At 35.6% G+C, this 19,314-nt stretch overlaps 1 protein-coding gene and 1 non-coding gene across 2 annotated transcripts; both read right to left on the bottom strand.

The window, feature by feature from the left end:
- Positions 1–11,992: 11,992 nt before the first annotated feature.
- LOC144546516 (protein FAR1-RELATED SEQUENCE 5-like) lies at positions 11,993–14,909 on the bottom strand. Its single transcript, XM_078295063.1, has 3 exons — positions 13,668–14,909; positions 12,544–12,620; positions 11,993–12,195 (listed from the first exon to the last, which is right to left on the bottom strand). Exons 1-2 carry the CDS (start codon positions 14,862–14,864, stop codon positions 12,573–12,575), a joined length of 1,245 nt encoding a protein of 414 aa, XP_078151189.1. The 5' UTR covers positions 14,865–14,909; the 3' UTR covers positions 11,993–12,195; positions 12,544–12,572.
- Positions 14,910–19,207: 4,298 nt separating this feature from the next.
- On the bottom strand, positions 19,208–19,314 carry LOC144546549 (small nucleolar RNA R71). The gene has a single exon (XR_013508829.1). It is a non-coding gene; the product is annotated as a small nucleolar RNA R71 (small nucleolar RNA).

A 19,314-nucleotide genomic window follows, 5' to 3' on the forward strand; every position in this document is an offset into this window, starting at 1 on the left:
CGATCGGAATCCGGGCCAATCCGGCCCAAGGTGGAACGCACAGAATCGCTTTAAGAGTCGTGCGGATTCTAATTGGACGGTTCAGCTCCAAACAGAAATATTCTGTTACCTTAGATGGTACGAATTCTGAGAGAGACCCAGTCGCAGTCGAGTCCGACTCCCGCCTGCGTCCCGACGAGACGACTAGAAAGCAAGGATGTAACTAAAATTAAACCAACTCATTTATAATTAACCTTTTTTTTTCTAATTCAATCTCAATTGTGATAACCAAGATTAATTAAGGACATGATCACGACTGGGATGTGTTATCACTCCTCTCTAAAGATCAATGTTAATGTTGTAATATTAAATAATTAATCGGTATGCGGTTGATTAATTCAATTTTTTTTAATAATTTTGTGTTTTATTATAGTCATGTGCGTATAATTGTCATTATTACAAATAATTAATTTAATTAATCAAACTTATCAAATAAACTTATTTTAACCTACTTTCATAATTAATTAATAAATTTTAAAAAATTATCATTTAGAAAAACTGAGATAATTAAGATAAGATAAGACAAAGTATAATACATATAATATATTAATGCAGAAAAAATAATTGTATTTTCTACCAAAATATGTGTTTAAAACTATTAAATTGATCGTATTTCATTGAAATATCTATAGAATGTGGTACTGCAAGTTTGTTCTTATTTTACAGGAATAATGCGAAATCGAAAAAGAATCTGGAATTTAGAAGTCTTTACACGGTCTGTGTACCATCTCATGCGGATCATATCAACCTCAACTCGACCACAAACACGACCACTGACTCAACCACAGAAGAAACACAGGCACACGGCTCGTGTAGCATTTCACGTGGGCCATGTCAAGCATTTCCGGAAACATATCCATAATTTGGAAACAAGGCTAATTGAAGGAAGGTTGGCCAAAAAAGCATATAAGTGAGATTTCTTGCACCAGAGAGACCATTCTAGAGCTAAGGAAGAATTTTAGGGTTTGGACTTGGCGGCTAAACTTGAAGACGAAGTTGAGAGGAGGAAAACACGAGTTTTGCGACGAATTTTCTTTGTTTTTCGGGTTTCGTCATGAATTGTTATTTTATCTTTTGTTTTATTTATTCTAGAATCATGCTAGGCTAAACTCTTTAGTTTCTAGGGTTATGATGTAATTGAATGTTTTGTTTTACATGCTAGTTATTTGAATCTGTGTTGAAATTTGTGTTTGCTTGCTTGTGTAGTATTTTAATTGCTTAGTTTGAATTATTTGTTTCTGATTGGTTTAATGTTAATGAATGGCCACATTTAGCCTGTATTAAGACCTTGCACATTCACTCAACCGGACTAAGTATATGAGGTAGGTTTGTGAACCAAGAGGTGAGATCAATTAGTAGCCGAGAGGTGAACTTTTTATACGTCGATGGATGGTAGATACCTTTAGTAAACCTAACAAGTAACTTAGGTCATTCAAACCAACAAACGAGAGTTGAGGTTTAGAACCCTAAGAGGGCAGAAATTGCAATTCCAAACAGAGTTATTTAAGCCAACAAACGAGAGTTGAGATTTATAAACATCAAGTAAGGTCAATATAACCCTACACAAAGGAACAACACAGAAACAGATAGCTGTTGTATTAACTCGAGGGCCACACGGACCGTATACGAGAGTATACGGCTCTTGTACGTCAGATACGGCCCGTGCATGAAAGTGCACGAACCGGGTACCGAAAGGCAAAACTGAGATAAAGTCAGAAACCCTAGGAACACCTTTTTATCATTTGAAAACCAAATTAAATCTTCTTTCTATTATTTTAATTATTGTGATTGAAATCATTAGGAAACAAAATACTCCAAATCAACCTTTTGCAGAACTTCTAGTCTTTAATTAATTTAGGTAGAGTCCAGTCAAGAATTGAACCGTCCTCATAATCGATACCTGATTATACTACACGATAGGATTGTATACTTGCAATCCGAATCGAAAGTAGAGTCAAGATTTAAAATGTACAATTTACTGTACTGAAACTTTGTACTACCTTTTGGGTGAACAATGAGTTTTGAAATGATATTAATTACAATAATTGGGGCAATTTCGTCTATACCCTTCAAAAAACTCGAAATTTCATGGAATAAGTGTGTTTCATTGAAGTTATGTGCAATTGGACTATTTAGTTTGGTCTTTTAATTATTTTGACTACCAAAAACTAATGATTTATTTATCTGTACCATCTCATTCATTCTTTTGATCCAATGTTAGCTCCAAATCAACCACAACTTGTTATATAAATTGTAAATTCTAAATTCACTAATTGGGTTATCCCACTCCCAGCCAGAATATAGTAATAACAATTATATTCAGTCCCATATTGTCTCCAGTAGTAAAAATAAATATTTCTCAACAAAACATTCAGAAAATTTAGGTCATTCAAATTTATACGAGGTAAATAAATATACGAGGCTGATTTTGAAATCTTTCTCATAAAGTTATTTCATTAATTACAATACAAATAGTAAATCAGTGTTGTAAAAAACTGTCTTAACGGTCGATTAAATGGCCGTTTAATCGTGCTAATTAAACGGATATAACTTACAAAATTACTCTATTAATCTTCGTGTGGAAGCGGATCTTGCAAGCGTAGCAGTATCACTGGTTTTGCAAGGAATCACAAGCCGAAGCCGAAAGCCCTGCATTTTCCACGACCTAAGACCTTCAAGTATTAATGGAGTGCTTCTTGGTGTATTACGAAAATAGTGGTTCTGTTATTTCTATTAAGTAACAGAGAGAGAAAAGGATTGGGTTTATATAAAAACCAACGCACCTCTTGTTAGTTTGTAATAATCTAGAAGTCAATAATACGACAATTTATCATAAAGCTTTGTTCATGAATTGAATGTTTAATTATATATCATTTTGTTGCCATGAATATTATTGAATTATGGATCATTTCGAGTTCATGACTGGAATTGTGAAACTCCATAATAAAGATGATATATATTCTTAAGAAGTCACTAACCGAGGTAATTAGCAGAAATACTAATTAACCGTTACTAGGTTAGTATGTGGATTAAAAGATGATTAAGTTTTACAAACCATTGACACGAGATGTCATTTTAATCACATAGATACATGTTCTAGGAACATGATATTTGACAGACCTCGAATGAAACATTAAATAGAATTGTGTTCGTGTCATTAATGTTTTCATTCAGTGTCAAGTTCTACAGTATGAGGTATTTATCGTTCCTACTAAGTAATATGTCTGTGTGAGTGTTATCTAACGCTGTCCGTAAAAAGCAGTCATAACGGTAGCATTTTCATGTGTGTAGCTTAGCTGAGGAAGTGATAGTCTACCAAAAGTACTATTTCTCCCTCGTATTTTATACGAGCTATAGCATCACTGGGCCCCTTGGTAGAGTTAGATTATCTGCATGCGGTATAATTACAAGAGTAATTATATTTGATAGTCTACTCAAGATCAAGAAAAGATTCAGTTAACAAGGATGACACGCATCTACCTTGAAACTGATCTGATAGCTATGAGATAGAAGAACAGACACAAGTAAATTGTTTACTGGATCGTGATATTGTACAGTACAGCATCATCTGTGTAATTGGATGGTCATGATGTATACTGCCAGATGCCACTCATGATTATAGAAGTTAAAATAGTTTTAACTCTATTTACCAACATAACACAGATCCTATTGGGTCACACCATATAGGAGCTATTCGGAGAATCTTATTGATTAATTATAAATTGATTGTAATTAATATTAAGATGGTTATAATTAATTATACGTGTTATAATTAAATTATATTTGTCATGTAAAATGACAAAGCAAAAAACTAATGGTTATAATTAGTTATACTTGATATAATTAATTATAATTAATTATAATTAATTATACGTCATTTAGAATGACAAACAAAAATACTGGTTAGTTTATAAACGTGTTTGACATGTTGTATAAAAATTACCAAACGAAAACCGCAGACGAATATAATTGTACATGATAATTATACATATTTGATTTGGATAATTACTATTTACTATTCCTTTGGGTTAATGGGTTTAGGATCCATTAAACAAATCCAACCAATATGAAATAGCAAAATCCAAATTGGATACCTCTACAAAAGGGCAAATTGGTAATTTTGGCAACTTCAGGGGTATTTCGGTCTTTTTGCGAACCTCCTCGAATGCCTATAAATAGATGGGCATAGGTGAAAGAGAAAATTCACTAATTCACGTGTTAATTTGATTACTTCATTAATTGGAATTTCTCTCTTTCTCTGTTTACAGTTTTTCTGATTGGTGAATAGTGTTTTACCGAATTTCGCGGTATTTCAGATTTTGTTTATTAGTGAATCTGATTAAACAAAAGTCCATGAATAGTGTTATTACGCCTTTTTCGGTGAATAGTGTTTTTGTTGTATACCGCGGTTTATAGTATTTCTGGCAAAAGAAATAAACTGCTCTCTGGTTAGTCTTGGTGGATAACCAATAGAGGTATCACACGTGTGATACTCCGAGTCGATTTCTTCCTTGGTGTAGCTCTTCTTGCTCGGTCTGCATTCCAACTGTGATTTGGAAACAAGGTATAAATTGTTATATTAATCTATTTAATTGGTAAATAGATTTAAAGCTTTAGAAAATCAATTATGGAGTAGATCTGTAAATAGGATTAAACGGATCTTCTTGATTCATTTAATCCGTAGCTTAAGTTAGATGTAAAAATTTTTGTTTTACTCTTTCCGCACCTTAAGCAAATAAATGAGTTTGAACCGTCAAAACCCCAACATACTTAATCAATGAGTTTGAACCGTCAAAACCCAACACCTCTTCATAATGGATCAACACCTTTTCATAACGGGTCAGCACCTTTTCATAACGGGTCAGGTTTTGGATTCGGGTTTCCCATAACGGGTGTACCTATTAATAAATCCAACATCTTCTACTCGCACAAAATGGGATACCCGCTATAAACTAAGAGAACGTAATCTCTAATCTCTGTTAAAAATTCATACAAGGAAATAGGCCGTGACCAGCATATTTTAATTTTAGAGCATATGTTGTTATCCAACTGTTAGGTATGTATAACAATATCTAAGTATAGTAAATATGCAGTACCCTAGATCATCAAGTTACATTTTTAAGTATTACATGATCTCTTTTATTTATTGATACAACCATACTTATATATTCACAATTATGTTACATAAACATAATTGGTGCACCAGTGAATATAACTTAATGTAACACTAAAATGATCTTTTTCTTTTATCTAGAATCTATTCATTCCAAATCAATTGCTATTCAGATATGTTCCATTAGATCGTATCATTCATGATCATTGGCAACATTCCAAAATAACTAATTGAAAAGAAACTTCAAGGTATTTAGTAAAAAATCAAAGAGTACTCTGAGATCCTTTTGATCTCGTGGGTCTCACACAACAAAGAAGAAGAGATTATATCTTCAGTTACCCTGTTGGTCAATTGCACATATGGTATGAAACATATGTTACGGTATTACCCTTCATTTCTTATGGAGTGTATGTCTAAACTAAAATTCAATACCGTACAAGTGATAGTTCAGATATACATAATATCTAACTTGAGTCCACAACTCTACTTATCATATAAATCCAATAACAGGACTCCCACTTGGCATAAGACAGTTAAGGTGAATAGTGGGTATTTCACATTCGATCATAATAGTATATTCATATGACCTCATCTTGATTCTCTATCAAGGCGATATATATTTTAAGCACTTGCTCTCACATTTTGTATCATGTCTAGCTTAAAATCAATCTCATTTCTATGTTCTACTAAGACATAGAAGAGATTGCCTGTGTGAGAAGGCCAATCAACTGTCTGACATACCTTTCATCTTATATCTCATGTGTTATGCTAAAATCACAACAACTGTTATGATATGGCTTAATATAAATTATTTAAGAGTGAGTCTATGGTACTATGCATATTACGATTTGGCACCGTACTACGGCTCTATATTCCAGTTTTCAAATCCTAACGGTCGATCCGAACCGTTCATCTTGTTCTCCATATTAATATGTGTTTGGAGACCAAATTTTACATTTTTTGAAATTTTTTTACTATTTTTTGAAATTTATTGAAAATCACTGTTTTTGGATGGTTCAGAATTTTTAGATCAAGTGATTTTCTAAATATCTAAAAAAATAGTAAAAAAATAAAAAAAAAATGTAAAATTTGGTCTCCAAACACATATTAATATAGAGAACAAGATGAACGGTTCGGATCGACCGTTAGAATTTGAAAACTTGAATATAGAGCCGTAGCACGGTGCCAAATCGTAATATGCATAGTACCATAGACTCACTCATTATTTAATATCTAGCATAACACTTCTAGTTTTACAACAACTGTGAAATAATTTAATAATAATAATACTTATAGATTAAAATCGAAAGATCACTAAGTTTCACAATCATCTTTTAATTCTATAAATTTTATTACCATTAATTATTTCACTATGCAAAACTCCCACTAAAATTATACATTTAATATATGGCAGATGCTTCTATGGACCAAATTGTAATTGGCACTGTTCATTTCTTATTGATCAGAATATTTTGATGCCATCAAAAATTTTCATTCCAAATTTTTGTCGGAGGGGTGAAAAGGTAATTTCGAAGTTACCTCTCTCCCGCGATCTCCTCCTCTTCTCTTGGCGACGCGATCTCCTAAACCTGATCCGGCGACGCGCGACGTAAACCAGATCTTGTCTCTGGAGATGCGATCTCCTCTCTTGGCGACGCGATCTCCTAAACCTGATCTAGCCACGTGCGACGTATACCCGATCTCCTCTCTGGCGACGGGCGACCTAAACTCGATCTCCTCTCTCTGTCGACGCGCGACCTAAACCCGATATGCCATGGCATCCCTCTCATGATCTCTCTTCTCCCCTATGGGGAGGCTAGTCTACTTGGCAGCCTTGCAATTGGCTTCATGTATGCTGATTTTGTAATTTAGGACCTCATAAACGGGACCAAGGTAACAAATTGACTAGTGCAATTAGACACAGCGGCAATTTGATCAAACTGTGTTACTGGTTCATGTATTGCCTAACTATATAGACTGGTTAACCTAAATAGTAAACCAGGCATTTATTTTGTATGTATCAGTTTATCTTAATCCTGCACCTAACCATCTTACAATTGTATTTTATTCATGATTTATGAAATGTGAGACCAGTAATGTGACAAGTATCAGGAAGTAGGTCATTTAATGGTTTTTCCCATTTTGTTGATTTCTTTGTTATCTTGGTGTGATATCTTGATATTTTATTATCTTTTAGATAATTCAAATTCCATGTAGTGGTTGGCGCAGACCATATTCTTAATATCTGGGAGCTGTTCCCCAACAACAAAATTGCTTTGCATATTTGAAGGTTTTAATTTTAATAAATTCTAAGTTCTTTTCCAAAAAAAATTGATTTGCAAAAGTACACTAGTGGAAAAACAGGAATTAGGATCGGCTTATCTGGATCGGGTGTACGAACCAACCGATACTAATACCTATCTGGATCGGTTCTATCACTAAAACCGATACTAAAAGCTAATGAAAGCACAACACCTGAACTAATTGGATCGGTTCTTAGCTTAGAACCGATCCTAATACTATCTGGATCGGTTCTAAGCTAAGCACCGATCCTAATTATCAAGTATTAGGATCGGTTCTAAGCTAAGAACCGATCCAGATACTATCAGGATCGGTTCTAAGCTAAGAACCGATCCTGATAGTGCATATTTAGCTTTATCCCAAAGTCTGATTCTTCACAAAATCATTTTTCTTTCTTCCTCCGCCATTGCTTGGCGCAGCAGCTATCTTACTGGGCATTGATCAGCTATCTCACTCTTCTTTTCTCAGGTTCATTAATTGATTAATCATCTCTTTTCTCAAGTTTGATGTTAGATCTAGCACAATTTAGGCTCTAATTCGGCTCATTTTATAAACCCTAATCTATCTTTTAGGTTTTAATACATTTTTATATTTTAAGCTTTTCTTTATATGTGAAGCTAGATGAGCAAATTCATGATATATATGAACTTTTGATATAACTATATTTGCACATGCATGCTATATATGAGCTTTTGATATATACCCATATATACCCTAGCATGCATCATATATATGTTATATAGGATTTGGCTAATATGCTATGGGTTGCATAGAGGCCTCCCGTGCTACGGCTCAATATTTGAGTTTTCAAAATACTAACGGTCGATCTGAACCATTCATCTTGTTCTCCATATTAATATGTGTTTGGAGACCAAATTTTACATTTTTTGGAAATTGTTTACTATTTTTTTATGGTCCAGATTTGTCTGAAAAACATCGATTTTCAATAAATCTAAAAAAATAGTAAAAAATTTCCAAAAAATGTAAAATTTGGTCTCCAAACACATATTAATATGGAGAACAAGATGAACAGTTCGGATCGATCGTTAGGATTTTGAAAACTCAAATATTGAGCCGTAGCACGGGAGGCCTCTATGCAACCCATATATAGCACCGTAGCCAAGTCCATGTTATATATATATACATCTCTTATTTAGGTTCCGATGGTTTAATTTTGTAGTTTGGCTATTATTGAGAGATTTGGTGCAGCGATCTTCATCTCACTCAGTACGGCATCTAAAAAAGTTGTAAGTACAACATAAAACTCATGTTTAATTAGTTTTGTGCATAAATGTGTATTTCGATAGCTAGACTAAATAGATTTGTAGTATGTAGCTAGAGTATTGTCTTAAAGCACTGTTGCTCATGCAAGACATAATAAAGCACTGTCTCGATGTTTTTCCGCAATTAAAGGTATATATGCATTTATAAATTTTTCAAAAATAAGCATTGTTGCTTCAAATATAATAAAATACACAATTTAATTGTATATATATGCTCTTCTCAAATTCTAAAAATGCAGGATATTCCCGCTAAATATACGGTACAACGCTTGGCCGACTTTCGCCAAATGTGGGTCCAATTTTTGCTGAAAGAAATTAAGTCGAGAAAGTACAACAATTTAGGGTGTTTTATCCGAATTTGCATGCATATATGAACATGAATTTTTTGTAATAAATTAGGATGTGTATGATATATAATTAATTTAGGATGTGTTTTATTGATAATTGAATTAGGATGTGTTTTATTGGTAATTTAGGATGTGTGATATATTAGAATTTTGGCCAGCTAAATAAATATGGGAGCTGGCCATTTAATAAAAAATATTTTTTAAAAATTCAATAAAGCATCAGGATCGGTTCTTATCTTAGAAACCGATCCAGATAGAATTTTTTACCAAAAAAAAATTCAGAAAATAATTATCAGGATCGGTTCTTACGTAAGAACCGATCCTGATAATTATTTTCTGAATTTAAAAAAAAATCTAATTTAAAATTTACATCTGGATCGGTTCTACAGTACAACCGATCCTGATAATTTTTTTCTGAATTTAAAAAAAAATCTAATTTAAAATATACATCTGGATCGGTTCTACAGTACAACCGATCCAGATAGTAACTATTAGGATCGGTTGAAACAACCGATACAGATTTGTTTGGTATCTGTATCGCCCTGATCAGGATCGGTTATGAACCGATACTGATATCTGTATATAACCGATCCTGATTTTATTTTTTCCAATGGTGGTAGTAGATAACCCTTTGCAAATGGTGTATTATATACTAAGTGGGAATTCATTAAAATGGATAGAAATGATACAGCTGTTTTTTTTGGTGGTTATGATATCTCCATATTATGTCTAATTTACAACCCTAATTTGCACTTAAACCTGTGTTTTAAAGCCTATAAATATGGACTTTTTACTTGTATTTTGAAAAAATGTGGTACTGCTATGTTTTGTTTGGTATTTTGCAGGAAAAAGGGCGAAAAACTGGATCTGACAATTTTTCATACGGCCCCTATGATATTCCCTACAGGCCGTATAGGATCTGCCCAACCACACAGAAGGTTCCACAACAGAGGCACGAAGTCTCTAAGACAAAGCACAGGCATACGGCCCGTGCGGGGTCCCCTACGGGCCGTACGGCGCTAAATTGGCAAATCCAGTTGGATTCTGAAATCAGCTGAAATCAAGGAGGCCGAAAAGAAAGCCTCTGCAGACGCGATCTGGGGCATTAAATGAGAGAATTACACAACAAAAAAGGGGGATTTTCGACTAGAACTTGGACAACCTTTCTTGGAGCAAAAGACAAGAGGAGGAGAAGAGGAAGAGAAGTGAAAAACGCGAGTTTGCAACGGATCTTCGGATTTCTCCACTGTTTTGTCATGAACTCTTTTATTTCTTGTTATTTGTGTTATCTTATGAACATGAGTAGCTAATTTACTTTGTTTGTAGGGTTAAGATGTAGTTTCTAGTTTGGTTTTGTTTGCATGCTACTTGGATTTTGTGTTGAATGCTTTGTTTTTACCTTGTTGAGTAGTATTTCGATTGCTTTATTTGTGCTTGCTTGAATTGATTAGTCATCCCGTTAGATGAATGCGCACATCTAAGTGTTAGGAGCTAAGTCTATGACATTTAATCCAACCGAATAAAGTATATGAAGTAGGGTGAAACCAAGGAGTACCCGAAAGGTGAAACTTTCCTTGAGGCGAAAGTCCTTGGATACTTTTAGTAAACCAACAAGTAACTTAGATAAATTAGGCCAAAATGCGAAAGTTAAGGTTTAACGCATCTAAGAGGGAAGTATTTGAGTCCGGTAATCGGGTACTAGGCCAAAATGCGAAAGTTGAGGTTAGGTATCTAGATCTGGTCGATAGAAACCCTAAACATTAGTATCGACACAGAAAACAGTAGCTGCAGCATTAACTCGGGGTCCCCTACGGGCCATACGGGAATCCGTACGGGCCGTATGCCTCGGGGCTGAACAGAAATAAAATCTGAACCCTGGAAACGCCTTTCTATCAATTGAAAACAACTCTAATTCTCTTTTATTGCTTTTTAAACTTGTCATAAATCAATAGAATTATTAGAATTAAATCAAACCAATTTCTCTCACTTCTAGAATCTCAAGTAGTTTTAGGATAAGTCCGGTCATTTTCTTCCGTCCCTGTGGATCGATACCTGAGCATACTCATCGATAGGATAGTGCACTTGCTATCTGATTTGACAGAGTCTAACAAAGGTTTAAAAAGTATAGCTTGCTATACTGAAACTTTGTAGCATATATTCTGTGCGAATAGGTTACTAAAAATTACTCTATAGTCTATACTTCACTCGAGAAGTGTATTATGCCAGTGAAATTCGGAACTGACAGGTGTTCTATTATACTTATTGTTGTGTCAAATGCTTATTTTCTTTGGCCCAGTAGCCTAATATTTCCTTTTTACTTGGATGGAAGATTCGGCAGTATTTGGTGGCAATTCCTTTTTCACCACTTATCAGGCCTTTCTATTTGATTATTCATTGTGTATTTACTGTTTATTAATATATTTATTTTTTTGACAGGATGAAGAGATACATGTACATAGGCTCTGGGTGTCTATTTCTGAAAAACAAGTGAGAGAAGAAGTTCTATAAGAAAAACAGTAAAAAAATGGTATTGCATTTCAATAGCAAAAAAAAAGCTAAAAATGACCATGCACCTACTATGGATTCAAGGTGTCAGATCTATAAACTCTGAAATAGAAATTGCAAACTTTCATGCAGTGTTCTAGTTAAACAGAATATAGGATATTCATCAAATCTAAATTTCATTCCAGTACTATACTTATCAGATAAGTTGAAACAATTTTTTTTAATTTTGACAGTGAAAACCTGAAAACACTAAAGTTACTTGGAATCTTTGAAAAATATGCACAACAGATAGATATGTTTCAAAAAGAGAAAGAGATTACAATACCAATTGGCTCAAAGATTGTGGTTGATCTGAACTCCATGGAAGTATATTAGAAGAACAAGAAGAAGTTGAATCTCATCAAGCACACTAATACATAATACTAGAAGATAACAAATTCTACAACAAGAACAATAATACATAATTCTTGAATCTCAAAATAGAAAGCCTTAGCAACAAAAAATTCTTAGCAACTAGTCAGACCAACTGTATATTAGGCCTAAATTAGAGCAGCCCTACCTAAAGCTTCTGCACTCTATCCCCCTATCATCTATCTCATCCATTTATCTACAAAATGAAGTAGCATAACAATTAGATTTCAGATTTTAGTTTTGAAAGGTCTAAACAAAAGTGAGAGTACATTGATTTTTGTAATAATTAACCAATGCTGAGTGCTTTGACAACCGGGATAGGAAGAAGAGTGGTGTGTACTTTAAAATGAGCACATTAAACATGTAGTACCATAATTGAATTTTTACAAAAAGAACCCTGACCAACACCTGATTTTCATACCAGAATAATCATTTGTTCCCTGAACTGGAACTGATTTTTACTTACGATCTGTCTTCTCATGATACAAACAAAAAATAAATGCAATAAAGGCAAAGACCAAACTCAATAATTTTAGACATTTACCTATTGTTCAAGACAAGTGCTTCAGACCACTACGACAATTCGTGGAGTTTTTCGATATTACTAGTAGCATCATTTTCCTACACACAAATGACAAGATTAATACAAATCTAGTAGCGTGATAAAATATAATATAGAGATGGGACCTATTACTCACTTAAATCAATTATACCCTTGATGTTACTTTCCTGCACAGAAATTGGATTACCAGAAAAGACCTTGATATTACTTTGTATCCATATAGTTATGGGAAAAAACCTTGATGTTACTCTTTGGTAATACAGGACTGATTGTAATACAGGTCAGTGGCTTTTGGAATCGCAGCAGATTTATTTCCCTGTCTGGTATGAGCCATTCAGTTTGGTAGTAGTACCAGCCAATAACATCTATGTGTGACTTTATCTAGTTTTCATTACCTCAATTGCACAGTACATATGAATGTAAATAAAAAACCTAAAATAAAAGTTTCTTGCCCTACTTGTTAAAAGATTAATGAAAAATAAAATAAACAAAATTCCAAAAAGAAACATCGATAGGAATTCAATTTCTACAATTTCTTGTATCAATGCAAATTATGTGTTTTTGTAGACCTACCCCGTCAAAATGGAACAATGCCGAAAAATAGGTTTTGAATCGGCAAAATTCAAATTCAAATTCAAATGCTTTGATAAGGCTTGTTGGGTTGGGTCAAAGAAATGTGGGGCATAATACTAGTTCTTCTGAGTTAAGGGCTAGAAATAGAAATTTGCAAACAGTTAATACAAAAATGATAGATGGTGTCAATCTTGCTAGTAATGTCTTTCTACAAAAGTTTTCTTTCCAACCTACTCAGCCAAGCTGGGTTGAATCTGGTCAAAAGGAATTGGGTACTACAACAGTGCCTATTGATGATCTAAAAGGTACTAGAACAGGAAGGCACTACATAGTACAGAAGCATTGGTACTATGCACCAGTGACAGCATAATACAGAAATCTATCAATACAGAAGCATTGGTACTATAGTAACTAATCTTCTAGCTGGTGCAGAAGCATTGGTACAGAACCATAGTACAGAACCACAGAAGCATAGTTAATTTCCCATTTCTCTCTAGTATAATTTAACACTACATAATTGTATTTTCACGTACCGCTTTGAGAAGTTGACATCTTTGTCGATTATGGCCTAGCATACCGCAATGCCCACATTTGTTCTTCCTCCTTTCTTCAAGTGAAGACTTCATCCGCTCGTACTTCTTCTTTTTTGGTGCGCCTTTCGTCACAACAGGTTTTAGGTTCTTAATCTGATGAGGTGATTTCTTTTCACTCGAGACAACATCCTTTTCCACCTTAGGTTTCTTGATTCCTTTCTCAACTTCATTAAGGCGAAACTGCTCTTCTTTTAACAGCTCTCTTGTTTTCGCATATTCTGCGCTGGACTTAGAGGCTTGGTAGCTTACTTGTGTGCTTAGCTTTGTCAGCTCGTGACACATTTGGACCTGTTCAGATACCTCAAAATCACCACCCTTCCTATCTGAAGCAAATAACGACTTAGTAGTTTTGGTCCACCTTTCATAAATGCAACACAACGGAATGAACGAGATGTCCAAGTCTATCAATACAGCAAACACGTGACAATATGGTATTTTCTCACATTCCAATTTATAACATGTGCATGTAAGTTTTTCAATGTTACCCTCGGAAACAAAGCATTCGACATCCACCTGACTCTTCAGGTTACCTTTTGGAGCAACGGTGTACGTTGAAGAAGCGTTGCTCTCAGCTTTTCCAATAACAACCAATTCATTTGACTTTTCAATTTCCTCACGAACCATAACAAACACTTTGTATGTGTAGTTGCTTGCTGCAGATTTCTCGATGCTGTAGAAAGGAGTTGTTAGAACTGGTTCTGTCTGAAATGATTGGCAATCTTTCTCGGCCTCTTTCGTGCGCATGTCCGTAAGATACCGCTCAACCTGTTGTACAGTCTGACTCAAAGTCAACTTCCTATTCAAGTACCTGCGGATCTTGGAGTTGAGACTCTCGCTTCTCTGATTAGTGGACATTGCTAAGAACATCTTCTTCTCTACAAAAGCCCCGGCCCATAATTTTTTGGACGCATAAATCATCTGCAACCACTGTCTACTTTGTGGCCTTTTACTCACTTTATCTTCAAACTTATGCCACTTGTTCTCAAATTCTTCGGGAGTGTATGCCTCACTCATTAGCTTGTGGAACATTTGCATGACCTCTGAATTACGAATATATTTTTTCGCGTTTTCCCCCATATGCCATCTACATATCCGGTGTGCTATGCCTGGTAATACTGATTTAATGGCCTCACGCATAGCAAGGTCACCGTCTGTAATTACAGCCTCAGGTCGTACATGGTACATGGCCTCCATTAATGTTTCAATGAGCCATTTGTATAATTTCTTATTCTCACGAGAAACAATGGCACACACAAAAATAGTTGTGCTCCGATGATGATTGACTCCTAGAAAAGGAACGACTATCATATTATACCGGTTCAACTGGTATGTGCTGTCAAAGACAACTACATCTCCGAAGCTAGAATAATCAAGCACTGACCGAGCATCGGCCCAAAATAGACTTGTCAAATGACCATCTTTTGTGTCATATTTGTAAAAGAAATCTGTATCTGCTTTCTTCCTCTCTTTGATACTCTATCACGGAATTCGCATCATTTGAAGAAATCACAGACCGCTCATGCCTAGAGGTAAAGTTATACAAATTCTTCCGCTGAAAACCACGGTGTTCGTAACCACCACTCCTTCGTAATGTGTAATATAATATTTGACATTTGCGGATACCTGAGCTTCCAAAAGTGAGTATCTCGGCCTTCTCAGCTTCATTAATAGAACAGTGAGATCGGAGGAAAGGAGTGGTATTACTAGCCGCTAAACTGTGGTTGTGAACATCTACATAGTTTTTCACCCACCATCTACCAATTTTCGGATCAAGTTTGATATAGAGCTTGACGGGGCAGCCACAACGAGAGAGCGCTGGGGCTGCTCTATTCCGATCTGGCTTATCCAAATACTTCTGCTCTCGAAAACTAGATTTGCTGCAGTAAAATTGACGGAATATAATGGTGTCATTCTTTGAATTCTTCCTTATAATGCTCTTCCTTATGCTAAACCCATTCTTTTTTGCATAATTGTTGTAAAACTCGTAAGCTTCTTCTTGGCTTGTAAATGTCAAATTAACAATCCTTTCATACTCTCTCAATGATGCTACGTCAACTTCATTAGCCTGTAAATATTGGTGGAATGAAACCATATTAAGTAGGAACAGTTTTCTCTCAATGATGTATGTCATCAATTGAAGAACAAATAATTATAAAAAGATAAATTCTAATTGAAGCAGCCTTTGGTTATTGGCAAGATCCATTTCAACGAATTATGAAAGAGAAATGAGATGGAACATTATGTAAAATTTCCATCAAATATTAGTCTGACAGCTCTAGGGATTACACCAGCATCACTCGGAAAATCTCCATTATGTAAATTTTAGTACAACTTTATAACTCTTTTTAACAACCTTTTGATTTCCTCAGCATGACAAATGGAGGAAAAAGAAAACAATTTGACTTTTGGAGTTTCCATAGGATATCACATTGAGGCATGCCAAAAACACTACTACAATCCAAACTCTGTTCAGGTCAAACATCTCACCAATGGCTAACGTATCACTGAATCGGGTTCTTGGTTTACTAGGACATACTATGTTATCGGATTTGGGCAGGGATGATACCTTCTTTAAGTGGAATAATCAAGGAACGTTTACAATCAACAGTGCTTACAAAGCAATGACAAAGGGCCCGATTGTGAATTCGCTGGTGCACAGATTATGGTCTCTAAGGGTACCACCGAGCCTTGCATAGCGATATGATTAAGGGATGCAATGTCATATGCAATGGTAGTTTTGCTAGTTTCTTTAGAAATTCAGTGCCATATATGTGCCACTAAATTTTTTCTTAACTAAACAAGAAAAAATCACAAACACTACATTGCTAAAATGACTAAGATTTCAAAATGCTAGTTCTATCTTAATAAATTAAAAAGGCTACATAATTACCATTAGTTAACAGTAGAAGAAGACAACCCCGGCTGGAGGAGACCTAATTTTTCTCTTTTGCGACGAACAAGCAATGCACTTAGTGGTGTCTCTTCAGTGATAAAAAATTTCTGCTCTTAGCGTGTAAGGAAGGTATAGGCACTGTGTTGTTACAAGAAAAGAGACCTTTAGCTTTTATGAGCAATTTGTTGATTTTCTGTTTATCAAGTACAAGAGGTTGTACACAATCCAGTAGTTTGGAAAGCATAAGAATTCCTTTATTGAATATAACTAACCTTTATATGAGGCGAGTAACTTTCTTTGCATTGATTCTATCCTATTCTTATTTGAAAGAAGTAACGACAATGAGCCTTTGTCTCTATTTTTCGAAATCTAAGGTTTCGTCCCTCTTCGGTTCTAATTCGTTGAGTGTTGGTGAAGCGGGGTGATATCTTCATATTATATCTAATTTACAGCCCTGATTTATACTAAAACCTGTGTTTTAAAGCCTATAAAAGTGGACTTTGTACTTGTATTTCGAAGAAATGTGGTACTGCTATGTTTTGTTTGGTGTTTTGCAGGAAAAAGGGCGAAAAACTGGATCTGACAATTTTTCATACGGCCCGTATGACATACCCTACGGGCTGTACAGGATCTGCCCAACCACACAGAAGGTTCCACAACAGAGGCACAGAGTCTCCAAGACAAAGCACAGCCCTATGGGCCGTATGGGGTCCCCTACGGGCCGTAGGACGCTAAATTGGAAGATCCAGCCATAATCTGAAATCAGCTGAAATCAAGGAGGCCGAAAAGGAAGCCTCTGCAGGCGCGATCTGGGGCATTAAATGAGATATTTCCTCACCAAAAAAAGAGAGATTCACCACTGGAACTTGGACAACCTTTCTTGGAGCAAAAGACAAGAGGAGGAGAAGAGGAAGAGAAGTGAAAAACACGAGTTTGCAACGGATCTTCGGATTTCTCCACTGTTTTGTCATGAACTCTTTTATTTTCTGTTATTTGTGTTATCTTATGAACATGAGTAGCTAATTTACTTTGTTTCTAGGGTTAAGATGTAGTTTCTAGTTTGGTTTTGTTTGCATGCTACTTGGATCTCGTGTTGAATGCTTTGTTTTTACCTTGTTGTGTAGTATTTCGATTGCTTTATTTGTGCTTGCTTGAATTGATTAGTCATCCCGTTAGATGAATGCGCACATCTAAGTGTTAGGAGCCAGGTCTATGACATTTAATCCAACCGAATAAAGTATATGAAGTAGGGTGAAACCAAGGAGTACCCGAAAGGTGAAACTTTCCTTGAGGCGAAAGTCCTTGGATACTTTTAGTAAACCAACAAGTAACTTAGATAAATTAAGCCAAAATGCGAAAGTTGAGGTTTAACGCATCTAAGAGGGAAGTATTTGAGTCCGGTAATCGTGTACTAGGCCAAAATGCGAAAGTTGAGGTTAGGTATCTAGATCTGGTCGATAGAAACCCTAAACATTAGCACCAACACAGAAAACAGTAGCTGCAGCATTAACTCGGGGTCCCCTACGGGCCGTATGGATTCCCATATGGGCCGTATGCCTCGGGGCTGAACAGAAATGAAATCTGAACCCTGGAAACGCCTTTTTATCAATTGAAAACAACTTAAATTCTCTTTATTGCTTTTTAAACTTGTCATAAATCATTAGAATTGTTAGAACTAAACTAAATCAATTTCTCTCACTTCTAGAATCTTAAGTAATTTTAGGATAAGTCCGGTTATTTTCTTCCGTCCCTGTGGATCGATACCTGAGCATACTCATCGATAGGATAGTACACTTGCTATCTGATTTGACAGAGTGTAACAAAGGTTTAAAAGGTATAGCTTGCTATACTGAAACTTTGTAGCATATATTATGTGCGAACAAGTTTTTGGCGCCGTTACCGGGGACGGCAACGAAAATTCTGGACTTTTTCTTTTTCCATATTCGCAAGAACATACTGGAAGAGTCACGGCCCAAGAACAACTACCATCTCAGAAGCAAGGGGCAGACTTCCAACACATTCGTTCCAGCACCACCGCATCTGTCACCTCTCCGTACGGCCCGTACCAACCGACGACAGAGGCCAAACAGACCTAGAACAAGGAGAAATGAATAACGGCGGAGTTAATCCACCCATCACTGATCCACCCATTCAGGACCCACCCATCCAGGATCCTCCTGTATAGGATCAATTCTCTGATGATGAAGGAGCAGACTATGCGCCCAGGACATTGCGAGAGTTCAATGTCCCGAGAGCTGAAGATGTTAGAGGAGCAATCCGATTGCCAAGGATTGCTGGCAACCAGCCCAACTTCAATCCAGGCGTTGTCAACATCGTCCAGTAAAACACATTCCATGGCATGGATCATGAGGATCCGCATGCCCATGTTCAAACTTTTCTTGAATGTTGTGCCACCATTAAAATCAATGGCGCAACAACTGATTATTTTAGGCTTGCTTTATTTCCTTTCACTCTTAGGGATAAAGCCAAGAAATGGTTAGGGTCACTACCAAGGGATTCAATTACTACTTAGAGGGAACTGTCCAAACTGTTTTTGACCAGATTTTTCCCCCATAAAAGAACTGCCGAGATTAGGACCCAACTGACCAGTTTCAGACAAAAGTTTGATGAACCACTGAAAGAGGCCTGGGAAAGGTTTAGGGAATTGCAATACTCTTGTCCACATCATGGTAT

The sequence above is a fragment of the Carex rostrata genome, chromosome 29, assembly GCF_964058835.1.
Source record: "Carex rostrata chromosome 29, lpCarRost1.2, whole genome shotgun sequence".
Classification (NCBI taxonomy): Eukaryota; Viridiplantae; Streptophyta; class Magnoliopsida; order Poales; family Cyperaceae; genus Carex; species Carex rostrata.